Source organism: Dermacentor andersoni, chromosome 1 (assembly GCF_023375885.2).
Source record: "Dermacentor andersoni chromosome 1, qqDerAnde1_hic_scaffold, whole genome shotgun sequence".
Lineage (NCBI taxonomy): Eukaryota > Metazoa > Arthropoda > Arachnida > Ixodida > Ixodidae > Dermacentor > Dermacentor andersoni.
This window is the reverse complement of record NC_092814.1, coordinates 151,661,186-151,676,956: the sequence shown is the minus strand read 5'-3', so window position 1 is coordinate 151,676,956 and position 15,771 is coordinate 151,661,186. Positions and strand designations below refer to the sequence as shown.

The window sequence follows — 15,771 nt, the reverse complement described above, 5'->3', positions numbered from 1 at the left end:
TTACCTGCTTTCCCTTAAATGATTCTCCATCCGGAAATGCTGGCTGCGCTTCACTTCTCCTATCATTTGCTTGCCCTCAACAAGTTTTGGTTTCTTAGGTAGAAACGCAAAAATAGTCCATTACAGACTTTCGCACAAACATTAAAAAAGAAAGAAAGCAGGAGGACGGGAGAGGGGGGTGGGGGTAAAGGAGGAGGATATCACAGGCGCAGTATCATACCATCACGTACCTGCTATTTCGCAGCAGTATACATATAGAAAAACGTATCGCCAATTGGGGCTTCGTTGCACGGCTCAACTTCCACGGCTCCGCTGCATGAAAAATAGTGCTCACGTTTCCCCGAATGCTTCGCTACCTTAGAGACACCCGTTATTCACGCCCTTTAATGTGACCTTCCAAGTACAGCAGATGAAGAATTCAACATTATATCCAGTCATTCAGTGCCGAACAGTGTTAAGGCGCTCCCAAATACAATTTTTTCGACTTCAAGGTCATTCCGTCCTGCAGTATGTGCGTTAATTGAATAATGTACATAGCGGGATTTAAGTGGACGGATATACGTTTTTTTTTTTAAATCGTTAACAGAATTTTTAAAAATAACCCACGGCATGTACCACAATTCTGCTTCTCGAGCTAAACCACTCGCAGAGGCGGACATTATGCGCACGTGAAATCAGAATTAATATTTGACAAATAACAAATTTTCAGTAATTAGTTTTTTTACGGCACATATTGCAATATACGAATTGTAGTAGCCACTGACTTCGAAAGTCAGATCCACAACAAAATCTGAGGATGACACCAGTTTCGAGATATTCATTCCCAAAGCGAGCGATGAAATGCATCGGTGTTCCAGTTACTTTTGACTTTCAATGCATAAAAAGACGTTTTCATTAATAATGTAACTGGAACAACACTGCATTTTTTTACTCCAATTTTGACGGCACTTATCTCAAAACTGGTGCTAAGTTGATGTGCCTTGTGAAATCACTAGCTTCAATTCGTGTATTGCAACAGATGTGCTCAAAAGTAATTAGTTCTAAAGTGTAGTTGTACAATTTGTTAATTAGTCAATTGTTCATATTGATTTTTTTTTGTGTAGGTAATGTCTTCCTCTTTGAGTAATCCAGCTCAATGAATAGATTTGTGCTATATGTCATAAAGGATTTTTTTTTAAATTCTTCATCATCATCAGCAGCAGCAGCAGTAGCAGCAGCAGCAGCAGCAGCAGCAGCAGCAGCAGCAGCAGCAGCAGCAGCAGCAGCAGCCTGTTTTATGTCCACTGCAGGACGAAGGCCTCTCCCGGCGATGTCGAATTACCCCTGTCCTCGACCAACCGATTCCAACTAGCGCCCACGAATTTTCTAATTTCATCGCTCCACCTAGTCTTCTGCCGTCCTGGACTGCGTTTCCCTTCTCTTGGTACCCATTCTGTAATCCTAATGGTCCAACGGTTATCTAACCGGCGCATTACATGACCTGCCCAGCTCCATTTTTCTCTCTTGATGTCAATTAGAATATCGTCTATACCCGTTTGCTCTCTGATCCAAACCGCTCTCTTTCTGCCTCTTAACGTTATGCCTAGCAATCTTCGTTCCATCGCTCTTTGCGTGGTCCTTAATTTGTTCTCAAGCTTCTTTGTCAGTCTCCAAGTCTCTGCCCCATATGTCAGCAATGGTAAAATACACTGATTGTACACCTTCCTTTTCAATGATAATGGTAAGCTTTCAGTCAAGAGCTGATAATGTCTGCCGTATGCGATCCAATCCATTTTTATTCTATGAATTTCCTTCTCATGATCAGGGTTCCCCATGATTAATTGACCTAGGTAAACGTACTCCTTCACAGACTCTAGAGGCTGACTGGCGATCCTGAACTCTTGTTCCCTTGCCTGGCTAGTGATCAGTATCTTTGCATTCTGCATATTAATCTTCAACCCCACTCTTACACTCTCTCTGTTAAGGTCCTCAATCATTTGTTGTAACTCGTCTGCAGTGTTGCTGAATAGAACAATGTCATCTGCAAACCAAAGATTGCTGAGATATTCGCCGTCGATCCTTACTCCTAAGCCTTCCCAGTTTAATAGCTTGAAAACTTCTTCCAAGAACGCAATGAATAGCATCGGAGAGATCGTGTTTCCTTGTCTGACCCCTTTCTTTATAGACATCTTCCTACATTTCTTGTGTAGAATTAAAGTAGCTGTGGAATCTCTGTAGATACTTTCCAAGATATTTACGTAAGCGTTCTGTACTCCTTGATCACATAATGCCTCTATGACTGCTATTATCTCTACTGAATCAAATGCATTTTCGTAATCTATGAAAGCCATATAGAGAGGCTTATTGTACTCTGCGGATTTCTTCATTATCTGATTAATTACATGGATGGGATCCATTGTAGAGTATCGCTTCCTGAAGCCAGCCTGTTCCCTTAGTTGAAATTATGTTAGCGTTAAAATAATACTATCGATCGGTAAGAAATATAATCGCGATTAAATCGTGAATGTAAGTGGATATCTCCAGCATACGCAAGTACAAGAAACATTTTCGGATAAATACTAGACAAACACGAAACAAGGCAAACAACAAAAATTCCGCCTATCTAAAGCTGAAAAAGGAAGCGAGTGTCATTCTTTAATAGTTGTGTTTCTCACAAACTCCACCTTCGTTCCAAGGTGCAACGTTCTTTTTTTTCCCCTTTGTTCCACGTATTAAAAGGCAGGTGGAAATAAATTGCAGTTAGCACTTACAGAAACATATGTCGGGATATGGTAAGCGCTTCTGCCTCCAGATATACGATGGAATATCAGCTGTCAACTGCTTCTAAGAAGCATACCCTAGCTGGTTTGTTAAAGGAAACATGCGCGTACGTACATACACACGCGCGCACGGACCGTTAAGCACTTCCTAACGTCAAATGTATGCGCAAAATGGAGAGTGGCATGTTTCCACCTTCAGGCATGCTAGCTGCGCCATATGTATTTTATGCTGATGGCTACGTCTCGATAAGGCGATGAACATTCCTTAGACGTTTTCCACGAGACAGTCCTTTCATCAGCGCGTGCCCAGACGATGCGGGGCCCGAAATAGACTGTGCCGCGCAAACAAAGGAACTCGCTTCGAGGTGACAACTGCCGTGAGGATCACTCTACCTGACCCTGACAAGCTCAACTAATTGATGAAAAGGGCCAACGTCCAAGGCTACCATGGGAACAGCGTCAAACCTCAGATTTACCGATTGCTACATGTTCGCGCCATATGCGGGGACGACGGTGCAACATAGGAGGCGGAATTCGACGGGACGATGCGACGTCATGGGCGGGATATTGCGACAGATTCGACGATTGTGATTGGCCGAGATAAAGTCATCAGATTCTCTAGTCTAGTCTCCTATGGAAGACAATGGTATTAAAAGCGGAGACCTTTGGTGCAGTGGGAGAATGTGCTGATGTGTCCTGATGTGAATGCAGTCGTTTAATGTGCTCCTACATTGAGTGGGCTTCCGTATCTGGAGCCAGTGTAAATAATGTAAAATAAATCCTTTTTCCTTCATTCCTACCACCGGACGTACTCGTCATTGAGCTAGGCGCATTCCTGGCCTAAATGATACCACGAGCCACAACAGAGCCTGTTCAACTATTCAGCCTAAAATTTTCCCGCCGCGCTCGTGTAAAGGATAGCCGTCCGAGTTGAGCGAGTGTCGAGCCAGAATGCCTGCGCGACTGCATGGGCCAGCCTGGCATTCAGCTCGACCCATTTGTAATGTGCCTGTAAACTCGGGCGGGTCGGGTCGCCGTTCTCCGCCAAAGAACAGGACGCAGTACTCGCGCGTTCTGCCATCTCAGCCCTGTGGAAGCTGGATTTCGTTCATGTAAACGCTCTCAGGTCAGGCTCCCTAAGGCCGATTTCTGACTAGACTTACTAAAGTCGGGTGTTGAATGCAGTATTTGTTTCCACGTTGAATTCCTGCTTACGCCTTTTCGTTTTACTTTATTTGACGTTGGGATAACGGAAGAGCCGCTGGTTTCTAAATTCGGTGAAGTTGTGATGCCAATTCAAGACGACATATAAAAAAACTTTTCACTGTTTTCTTTTAAACGCAGACGAGAACACCATCTTGGCCACGCTCCCTAGAAAAATGAAGACCGACATCGCCATAAGCGTCCACTACAACACACTGGCCAAGGTTCAATTTTTCCAGGTCTGTGCGGCCGGTCCAGTGAAGCAGTTCTGCTTTGGCCAGCCCAAACCGTTAATATATCTCATCTCTTTCTTTTCTGATTTGCGCAGGACTGCGAGCGGTCAATGCTGCGAGACCTAGTGCTCAAACTGCAGTCTGTTCTCTTCCTTCCTGGTGATTACATCTGCCGCAAGGTGTGCCTTTCGCTTTTTGTGTTCGGGCCACTACACGCACTTCCTTCATTGTAGGTTTGCTCAGCTCCGTTTCAGCTACATGGCATGTAAATTTTTTTTTCCTTACTCTCAGGGAGAAATCGGTGTGGAAATGTACATCGTCAATAAAGGGGTCATCCACGTCATCGGAGGAGAAAACAACAACGTTGTGCTCGCAACGCTCACCGAAGGCAGCGTGTTCGGGGAAGTGAGGTAGGAGCCGCGCAGAGTTCAATTGGCATACTTCAGGGTCCTTAATGTTGCTGTAGTGTACGCTGCACCGGGGAGACGAGCGAGGAGGAGCCACTCGGAAACCACATTGCGAAGTCCCGTATCTGCCTTCTTGGAAAAAGCCCAAATTCAATCTGAGAAACGCACTATCTGCAGGCGAAATTCTGTGCAGGAGGCTGCGATTTTCAAATACTGCTCATATCCCCTTGTGAAAGAATTCGCGAGTAATTTCCGGAAGAGTCAGCTGTTTCACATCCATCCGCAGTCGATATTTCGGCTGCTGCTGCTGCTGTTCTGGCGGCTACCTGAGTTTGAAGTTTGAAGTTTATTGAATACTTAGTGCAGGTACAAAAATATTGATATTTAGTACAGAAAAAGGTCCCATAGTGTAAACACTGTAGGGGGACCTTTCATACAGTTAAAAAAAAAACGCTAATACTACTTGACAGCAAAAAGGCAGCGAATTATAAAAATACGAAAGTGCAAATACAAATGCAAATACATAATGAGGCAAAAGAATAATACAATTGAAAATATAAAACGATAGGGATAAGGCTTAAGCTGAAGTAAGAAATGAAGCAAACAGTATTAAAAACGACAGAATTGAAGTTGTGTTTTAAAAGACATATTCAATAAACGGAGCTATAGTTTAAACATGAAATTGCGAAGCTGATGTTTGAATGACGTTATAGAAAAGGCACATTTAATGTTAAAAGGCAATGAATTCCAAAGTTTGATTAAAACAAATGCTACTCTTTGTGAACCATAGTTAGTACTTACCTTAGGGAGTATAACATTGTTATTGGAGGAAAAGCGCGTAATATTTGAGTTAGTAAGGTGTCGGATAAGAACAAATTTGAGAAGGTTATGGTCTTTAACTACTTGATAAGCAAATGCGCAGACATTAAATTTGATTAGATTGTCAATATTCAGTATGTGCAGTTCCCGGTACAGATCAGTAACATGTGAACGTCGGTTGCTCCAGGTGAGAATGCGAATGGCTTGATTCTGTACATGTTGGAGGGTACAAAGGTGGCAATGATATGTTTGACCCCAGGAAGCAATACAATAATTTAGATGACTGTGAATGAATGCATAACACAAGGTGACCAAAGTAGTCAAGTCAAAGTAACATCTAGCTTTTAGTAATACCCTAATACCATAGGAAGTTTTCCGCTGTAGCTCATTAATATGCAAATTAAATTTTAAGCGGGAATCAAGTTTGATACCAAGGAAGGAACAATGATCTGATAGATGAATAGGATGTGTGTTTATAAAGAGGGGAATAACTTGCGCGTTATTTATTGACCTGGAATATAAAATTAAGAACTTACTTTTCGAGGGATTTATCAAAAGCTTATTTTTAGCACACCATGCACTAACTTTGATAAGTTCAGCAGTAAGGGTTGTTGTAATGTTGCTTAGAGAATTGCTCGAACATAAGACAGTCGTGTCGTCAGCATATAAGATGCATTCTGATAATGTGGTTAGACACTGTGGAAGGTCATTAATGTAAAGCAGAAATAAAAGCGGGCGCAGAATTGAGCCTTGCTGAACGCCGATGTTAATTATTTTTTAGTGGAATAGATGCCGGAGATGGATATTAATTGCTCACGATCAGATAAGTAACTACGGAAAAGATAGAGAGAGCTGCCAATAATGCCATAAGATGCAAGTTTAGAAAATGAATGTCATGATTAAGTGTATTAAAAGCTTTAGTAAAATCTAGAAAAACAGAACCAACGAAGTTACCATTGTCAATTTCTAGTTTACATTGTTCTGTGAAGTAAATGAGGGCTAGGTTAGTCGAATACCCATGTCTAAACCCAAATTTTTTCGGATGAAGTAGGTTAAATTTCGTTAGGTAGCTAGACAGGCGAACATGTATTATTTTTTAATTACTTTGCTAAAAAAGGGGAGAATGGATATCTGCCTATACTTAGAAATTACGCATTAAGCAGGCCGTATCTGCGAAAACCACGACTAGTTGCTGATAATAGTACTCTGCCCCCCCCCCCCCCCCCCCCAATATGATAACAGTACAGCACTCAGCTTCCTATATGGAATTTTCAGCGCCTGTTCTGGTGATACTTAGTGGAAACGGTACATTTTTTCGGTAAGACTCGCATATGTAGCACAGTGCCTCAGCGTTCTGTGAAATATACAAAAACTCAGCCAAAAATAAGTCTGTTACATGCACTAATTAATTACGTGTAATCGTTCGAGGCATGCTAGAGAGTGTTTTTTTTTTTTTTTTTTTTTTTTTTTGGATGGCGGCGTTGTAAACACTCGTAACGTGAATGGTACCTTCCTTTTTTTTTTCCCAGCCTCCTCGGGCTACCCGGCTTCAATCGGCGCACTGCTGACGTACTCTCGGTGGGCTTCTCGAACCTTTTCGTGCTCAGCAAAGACGATCTGAACGACGTCCTGCACGACTACCCTGACGTCGAGGCCATGCTTCGCCGCAAAGCCAAGTGAGATCACCGTGATCAATGCATTGCCGGAGAAGCTTCGGCCTACAGACAGTGTTTCCACAAGGGGCCTTGTGGTTAAAACTTTGCCTCCTTCCTGAGGTTCCCCTTTGCTGAAGCTTCTCTTCTTCGGCAGTGGCTGAACACGCCACGTCCTGTAATAAATAATGTTGAACCAATATACAAAATAACGCACCATCTATAAGCGCCAAGGGCAGGCAGAAGACGGCATCAAAAAATTAACGCCTCGATTTTCTTTTTATGCCGTTGTTGGCGTTATAATTTTTTCATATCACCGCCTAATCGGAACGGCCAGAAAGCGCGCATAGTTTGTTGTGAGAGTCGGGCGCGTGTTATCAGCTGAAACGCGTAATCTTTTGGCATGGAGATACCGAGAGCGCCCAGAGGAAGCGCGCATATTCGGTTAAACAGCGGCCCTTTTCAACGTTAACACTCGAGCAATGCAGGTCTGCATTGCAGGTCTGCGTATATCTTTCGCGTGCAGCGTTGGCGTGCCTGTACGGATAGCCTGATAGCATTTTACACAGATCCTCCTCACGTGCTCGTAGCTTTCACGACAATACTGGGTGCGTGACACATCTGCCAGCTTAAACACTAGAGGAGACGATGAAAAAGAGACAAAGGAGATTAGAAGTCGTACGCAAAATGTCGTACCTCCGGCAGTCTGCCTAATATAATTTTTCTTTTCTCTCTCTCTATCTCTTCTTTCTCTTTCTATAACGCATGACATTGGTTCTCAGCTAGTGCATAAGCCCACGATGCTCAGTGCTTTTATAATGCAATGAATGGCACTCTCTGTCACCTAGACAAGAATGCACGATTCTGACGACACTTCCACGAATTATATCATTGAGTCTCTTAATAGCAAACAAACGCGAGCACCTGGAATTTCTACCATGTGCCCGCAGGAGTCAGATGATGAAGAACAAGGCGTCGAACGAGAAGACACTGGAGGGCAAAGCGCGGCGCATCCACGTCGAGCCAATCATTAAGACACCTCCGGCCAGGCCCAAGACTCCCAAACTGGTGCAGACAGTGTTGCAGGTGGGTTTCCGGGTCTCAAGAGCATCCGTCATGACTTCATACACAAAAGTATTTCACGCTCGCAAAAAGTAAGACTACGACATAAAACTGTGATAACTAGACTATCGCGTCGGACGTACGTCGAAGTTGTCCAATGAAGAGAAATTTAGCGATACATGTTAATTCAGCATTCTCTATAATATTCGCATTCGTAATTTGCCTTGCACTGCATCTTTACCCACCTTGGCGACTCGTACATAGCCTTTACCTTTTGCCGTGTGACGTCTGCTGTGTGTCAAGATACGTGCTCAATTAAACTGAGAGGGAAGATAACGTAAGTTTAGCCTTACTTAACAGAACATGTTCCAAAATAAAAGCACACAATTTATTGATTAAGCATCATTTGTGCATTCGGCCAGTAATAGTAGTAACAAGATCAGAGAAATGCTAGCGAAAAATAAAATGTATATAGAATCGGTGGAATTACTTAACATTCAGAGCGTACCCGCCGTGGTTGCTCAGTGGCTATGGTGTTGGGCTGCTGAGCACGAGGTCGCGGGATCGAATCCCGGCCACGGCGGCCGCATTTCGATGGGGGCGAAATGCGAAAACACCCGTGTACTTAGATTTAGGTGCACGTTAAAGAACCCTAGGTGGTCAAAATTTCCGGAGTCCTCCACTACGGCGTGCTTCATAATCAAGTAGTGGTTTTGGCACGTAAAACCCCATAATTTAATTTAATTTTAACATTCAGAGCGCATGTATGGCGTACTCAGGCTACAACAGCACTTACCATGCTGCAACAAAGCCGGTTTCCATCTTACTGCTCCTGTATAGGGTGCACCGCCGCGTTGTCTTATTTAGCGCGGACAAGCGACCTCGCAGGAGCTTTTCGCGCGATGGCACGTAAAATTGCCATCAAGGCAATTTACGTGCCATTTAATTGCCGTCTGGCTCAATCTAGCTTGCTCGCCACTAGGCTGCAGGCTGCCGAGATTCAATTGCCACGTTTTTGGCACGTTGCGCAGGTACTGCGGCCAGAGTCTAAAACCGGCTCAGCCCTAGCGAGACGCGTTTTCGGCGGCCGCGCGAGCCAGCGGCCTACAAGCGGCAGCGAGTCGGACAGCAGCAGCAACTCAAGCGAAGCCATGGGGCGGCCCACGACACTGAGCTTTCGCGATGAAGACGGCGTGGAGATGCGCGTGGACACCTACCACGATGTGACGCAGAACGCGCTCACTCTGAGGGCAACTTCGGCATCGGGACTTCGCGTCCCGCGCTCAGTGCCACCGCGCTGCAAGAGCTCGCCTGCAGGTGAGTGCCCGAGCTCGGAGCAGTGCTCGTTAAGGGGAGCGCTTTCTCCTGCCGTCCTCCTCAAGGCGGACACCTCAGCTGTTTTGTGGGAGCCAGCGGCACTTGGACTTCCGGGGAGGTCACCCTGCCAAGGACTCAACGAGCACGGTGCTACTGCTTAGCTTGTGTAATAAGGAGAACCATCGTATTTATCATACCGTGGCCAATGGGTAGCGCTCATCTGTATTGATTTTTTAGCGGTTGTGGCGTTCAGCGACCGTACCTCAGTACTTGTTGTTTAGTGACCGTGCACGCGTTCGTACTGTGGTTAGAATGAACGAATAATAAAAAGGCAACAATTGAAATGCCTTACTCGGGAATGGAGCTTCAAAGTCTATACGTAAACGTGTTGACTCTTCAAGTAGTACGTAGACTCAAAACAGAAATCTAGCGAAAGCAGGACACCACCACGAGAACATAGCAGCCACGCAAGGCGAACTTCGTAAATGTCAATTCATGCGATCGAACTCTCAGTTGACGCATGACACAGCACGCTTGTGAAAATAATGAAACAAAAATGTTTTTCAAGTAACGCATGGCGTTAGAAGAATGCGCGAAGATTTAAGCACCTTGTATATACACACACATTTCGCCCCCATCTAAATGCGGCCGCCGCGGCCGGGATTCAATCCCGCGATCTCGTACTTGTCAGCGCAACACCATAGCCGTTAGGCCACCGCGGCGGGCCCTTGTATATCTGGCCATGACATGGCACCATTGTTGCCTTCAGGTAGCATGTGTGGGTTTACTGACCAATTCCCTTCGCCCCAAAAGTTCACTACACGTGACGCTTGCGGCAGAAAGGATGTTCCACATCCGCCGCCAAGGCCGTGAGTGGTGGCGCTGCCTAACACTCACAGGGTTAGTTCTGTAGGTCAACATAAATACCCTGGAAAGTGAATGGGAAAACGTAATGTGTAAAACTTAATGTGAAGACGTAGTTTCGTGTGCGTGTACATATATATATATATATATATATATATATATATATATATATATATATATATATATATATATACGGGTGCGATGCTCTACCAATTCAGCTACCGCGGTGCCGTTTCCCCAGCCACTTTCTTAGGTACTTATGTTTCCTAGTAGAACCCTGGGAGTGTTAGCCAGCGCCATAACTCACGGACCTTGGCGGTGGATGTGGAACATCCTTTCTCCCGCAGGCGTCACGAGAACGTGAGCTTTTTGGCTGAAGGCAACCTAAATAAAGATCGGGCTCCTCGGTTAGCCCCCTTCCTCTCGTGTGTAATACGTATATATATAATTACCGTTTCACGTTTGCCTTTATGCAATTTTTTTCTGGCAATCGCTCTATGATAATAGTAGTAATCCGACCAAGTTCTGTTTATTGTTCGATCGTTTCGGTCGACGCATATACACGTGATTTTCATGTTACTCTTGCGAGTGCAGGCGTCATTCTCTTATTTGTCCCGATGTGTTCGCGTCACGGATGCGCGCGAGCTTCCAGCTAGCTCTAGCATGCATGAGCTGTCTCCCTTGTGTCTTCCTTGCGCAGTTATACGGCATCCGGAAGAGCGGCGACCCCAACGACCTACTCCACTGATGCGGCGGCCGCGGCCATCGCCGCTTTTGCTGCTCAGCCGCTGCCTAGGCACTGACAGTCCAGAGTCGGTGCGCCGCCACTGGCGACCGCTAACGGCACGAAGCCGCGTGACACCGCTGACGCCGCCGGTGCCGCACGACCTCGCCGCCGCAGACGGATCCGTCACCGCCGACAACGACGAGGCCGCGGCGCCGCAGCGGCACAGTGGTGACTCGGCGCCATCATCTAGGGCGAGTCTCCGGTCCGCGTCGCTCTCGGGCAATGAGCTCTCCGACAGAGACGAGTTCCACCTCGTGTCGCCCGGCTTCCCGTCCAGCTCGTCGCCTAGCTGGACGTTCGAAGAGCCTCCGTGCTAGAGGGATGCCGTGACAACACCACAGCTTGCTGTTGAGTTACTCGAGCAACCCGCAAATTAGGAGCTCCACTTCCACAAGAGAGCTGCAGTGTTGCACCGAAAATTTCAATGCTGACGGCTTTCTCTGAACAGAAGACGCATAGGCACAGCTGCCAAGTTACCTGACAGGCAGAGGCATTGCCGCAGAAAGTCATCGTCCTTCCGGGCGCAGAAGGTTTGCCATGGCGCAGCGAGTTTGCCGGGGATGTACCTACCCAACATCCTTCTAATTTTCACTCACATTCTGCAAGAAAGATACCACCATAACTCGCGGGTGACTTCGGGCTAAGCGACAAGCCAGTGGCAAAGCAACTTCTTAAGGCCATCATGCCAGTTCTTCGCGTAACGTGGATACTAACTTATCGCAAAGCGCGCTGAAAAGCATCAAATATTCAACGCAAGGTTCAGTCTCCGCCAGGCATACATTGTAGAGTGAAGCCACATAGGCAACGGCAGAGCATGTTGGCCTATGTACTTGAGCGTTGAAGCAAACACTTGCGACGGGACGTACTTCTACGAGGCAACTGAGCGAGACAGGTAGAAATATTACCCTGTACATTTATTACTAGCCATGTACAATATTCCAATCGGAGCACAATGTGGGGCCATCATACCAGTAGCGTAGCCAGATTTTTTTTCGGGGGAGAGTGCACTTACTTGACCAGGGACGGGAACGAGGGTGAGGGAATGCTGAGCAGGCTGCATACTAACAGAAATTTCGGGAGGAGCACATGCCTGATGTGTCACCCCCTGGCTACGCCACTGAATCATACCCGTGCAGCGATGTCTTCACGAGCACGCTAAACCATTGTGTCCATAAGTTTCTACACTGTACAGTTCATCCATCAAGGCGCCACAGCAGCTTTAGCTGCTTTTCAATGCAAAAGCCAAATACCTATATTAGCGCAGCTTCCCGTTATTGTCATAGAGTACTTGCAGTGCAAGGCCTTAACTATAACGTAAATAATAAAATAAGCACCCTTTACAAATCGCACCGACCTTTCCCACTTTTGCGGTTGCTTACTCGTTTAGTACTTACTTGCACCATGTAACGGTTGCACTCAAGTGTGTTACCGATAAGCACCGGTGCATTATTTAAAAACACTTTTCAACACTTAACTTGCGTATCGACAGCCCTTCCGTGCCGTGCATATTGCATGACTGTTTCCAATATCTTTCCGCGCATGAAGGCAATACATGCAGCTACACAGTACTTACGTAGAGGTGCGTAGTCTGTGCTCTTGGTAGGCTCACACCATGTGCCAAAATGCTTTACACATGTTCACACAACCTTTAGGGCGTACTGTACAAGACAATTTGAGAGCTACGTGTTGTGGTAGATTTGTAAGTTGACGAGGCCATGATCAGTCAGTTGAGTCAGACTGTTGAAAGGCTGGAACCAGTTTGAGACTTCTGGCGGTGTCGGAGGTGCCGTAATAAATTCAGTGCTTAAAATGAAGTGACCAGTTCTAGAACCATGGAATGATGTTCAATCAATGAACGAAAGAGGTATTCACACTGACATAGCACAAGTTAGAAAAGCTGAGAGTTTATAAGCTGCAAGCTGCAGCCAAGGAAGTTGCCTGCAGAACATACCTATTTGTTTAATATTTACAAAAGTGTGATAAAATAGTTAAACTGACTAATATAGTAAATCTGTGGTGAACATTTTGTAGAAAAATTCGGTTAAACTCCACAAATAAAAAGAAAACTGAAAGAAAAGGCAATTTCATTCAAGAAAATGCATGAATTTGAATTAGCACAGCACTAGGTTCATTTTTGTGTTTTGCTTAGCATAAGTTTGACGAATGTTCAAGACATGCGAACGCTATCATGCAGTTCGGCTGCAGTGACAGCGACAATTAACCAATAGTTCCTTCAAGCACATAACTGCACATGCACGAAATAACTACAAAATCGAAGGGTGAACGCAGCTCCGTGTTCCTTTCCTTGTTCTGCTTACACAGTTTAACGTTGCACGAGCCGTACAGAGTCAATATACATGTGCCCTTAGGTCGCTAGGCTGCACGAGTTCTTGTAGCTTAAAATGAACATACATTCATTTCATGCAAGACTACGCAAATATAAACTATTTTTCTCTACAACAAGCTATTCACTGCGTGCAAAAGAAAGAGGGAAAAAAAGAAGCTTCGTTGACGAGAAAAAAAAAAGCGTTGCATCGGTGACACCTACTTTGAATACTAAAAACAATTAGGATAAATGCATACAGTTCTTGGAATGAAGTCATAGGAGGCAGAAAGTGAGTGATGCCGTACAGCTGTTCTTCCACTCCTGAACAGGCCAACCACATCAAGCAACTTCTGTGGCGCTCCTGGTAAACGTTGAAACCAGAAGGCTTCCTCAATTTGTACCCACGCTTTCGGCACCTCGTGTGCACTGCAATTGAGTGCTCATCTTGCAGAACCACGATGACAATGTCGTTTTCTTGCATGAATGAAAAATCGCCTTTCAGCGAATTCAGCTTGTGCCGCGAGCTAAAGCCACACAATTCCCTTTGTTCAGGCAAGGACCGCGGTGTGGTTGGCAAAATGGTTCACCCAACGTCACACGATTGGGTGCCCCTCAACCGGCACAGAAAAAAACAACCGAGATTGAAAGGATGCTTCCAGCTAACAGAGTGCCGCCACGATGACCGATATCTCACAGGCAGAGTAAAAAACTGAACATGCTCAAGCAACTGTTACATAATTCATTTGTTGCATCTGCAAGCACGCCATTATCTTCGAGATGCCACACAAAGGCATTTAAATTGCGAAGTGTCACATATGTCACAAAACGCATGGAAAGTGCAACATCTTATTACATAAACAGTCCAGTTACATCTCTTACTGTAGGATGTCTTGCTGGTGCGCGTAAGGTGAATAAACTTTTGTCAATTAGAGGCGCTTTCCCTCATGTATACTTGAAAGGTTAACTACCTCGACTGTTCCTTCGTGAAACTAGACATGCAACTCGTAGTCCATTCAGTAATGTAACTTTTCCCTGAGCATGTGAATGTGCAGATGACATGCTAGCTTTAGGATTACACACACACTGCCCTGCGTCAGCCATGTGGCAGCACAATTGCATAGGAATACATACACTTCACATACGCCGCTCGATGCCAAATATGGCGCACTAGGTGGCCACAGGTTTGACTGCAATATAAAAGCCTCATGCAATCTGTATGCCTTCACGCGTTGTGTGCTGCTGTGTGCTCCACAATACGTTGAGCAGTACTAGCTCCTCTGTGACAAGACTCCTTGCTGGTGTACTTATGCATTAACCGTGCCCGATAGTTGATGTGCTGTACTTCGCATGAGAGCTAACCATGAAAGAAGTCCAGTGCAAGACAGAGCTACCTCCTGATGTTAATACCCTCGTGATTAATTAAAAAATACCCAAATCGTCCAGCCACCTTCAACCAGCAGCCATTACCCAGCGTTCATCACAGAGTTCATAAATGCAAGTAACGCTGTTCATTAACATATGTTACGAGTTCTCCAAATAAATTTTCTACGATTTGCAAAGTTTGTGTCTTTATTTTGTGCAACACACTTGCGAACGTTCTGATGCTGCGTGTTTGAGCACCGATAAGCCAGACTTATATGCAAGTAGGAAGGTTACTACGACGGTCTACTGCTGAGTACAAGGTGATACGAGAGAAAATGTCTGTAGCTTAAGGGAACAGTTGTACCTGGTTTGCTACCCTGCTTTTGGGCAAGGGAAAATGGAAAGAAGGAAATGGTTGTTTAGAGTGGATAGCGAATCTTCTATCGTGGATTGTGGAGGCGGACGAAAAAGGAAACATTAGAAAGATGAGAGAGCACTCTATTAAATCTACTGAGTGTGCCAGCTGCCTGCTGAAATCGCTCAAACACACGTAAGAAGGATACAAGGTAAGCCTGAACAGAACAGCTGATGTTGTAAAGAAAAATTCACATATTGCTGTGCTTTGTTTGATCAACTGACCTTTCTTGTACGTTAGTCGTGCTGCTCGAGCAACACGACTATCTACAGTGTTTACGATGGCAAACACTGCGAACGTAGACTTTAGCTTCAGCTACATTCGAAATGAAACATGGTAGAGCGGGCGGGCACTGCGACAGCTGGTGGAGAGGCTCCTTCTCAGTTTCTATAATACTCCTCACATAAACATCTGCAGATTTGAGTGATCTTTTGGAGATTGCTGCATTAGGTAAAGGTTGAACTTGTAAATACTTGTGGGCCTTTAGCGGTTCGCTGTCAGCTGAAGCTGTTATTAATGTGCGGTTTCTAATAATCTGTATAGATCTATAGACTGGCTGCAATAG

The 15,771-nt window shown here is 45.2% G+C and overlaps 1 protein-coding gene across 1 annotated transcript in view; it reads left to right on the top strand.

Annotated features, from left to right (window-relative positions):
• Positions 1-14,988, top strand: part of CngB (Cyclic nucleotide-gated ion channel subunit B) — a 70,815-nt gene extending 55,827 nt beyond the window's left edge. The window contains exons 13-19 of the mRNA XM_050194357.3: positions 4,104-4,201; positions 4,291-4,374; positions 4,487-4,605; positions 6,951-7,097; positions 8,024-8,159; positions 9,167-9,452; positions 11,017-14,988. Of these exons, the coding sequence (XP_050050314.1) occupies positions 4,104-4,201; positions 4,291-4,374; positions 4,487-4,605; positions 6,951-7,097; positions 8,024-8,159; positions 9,167-9,452; positions 11,017-11,420 (1,274 nt within the window). The 3' untranslated portion in view covers positions 11,421-14,988. The remainder of the gene's footprint in view (positions 1-4,103; positions 4,202-4,290; positions 4,375-4,486; positions 4,606-6,950; positions 7,098-8,023; positions 8,160-9,166; positions 9,453-11,016) is intronic.
• The last annotated feature ends 783 nt before the right edge of the window (positions 14,989-15,771 follow it).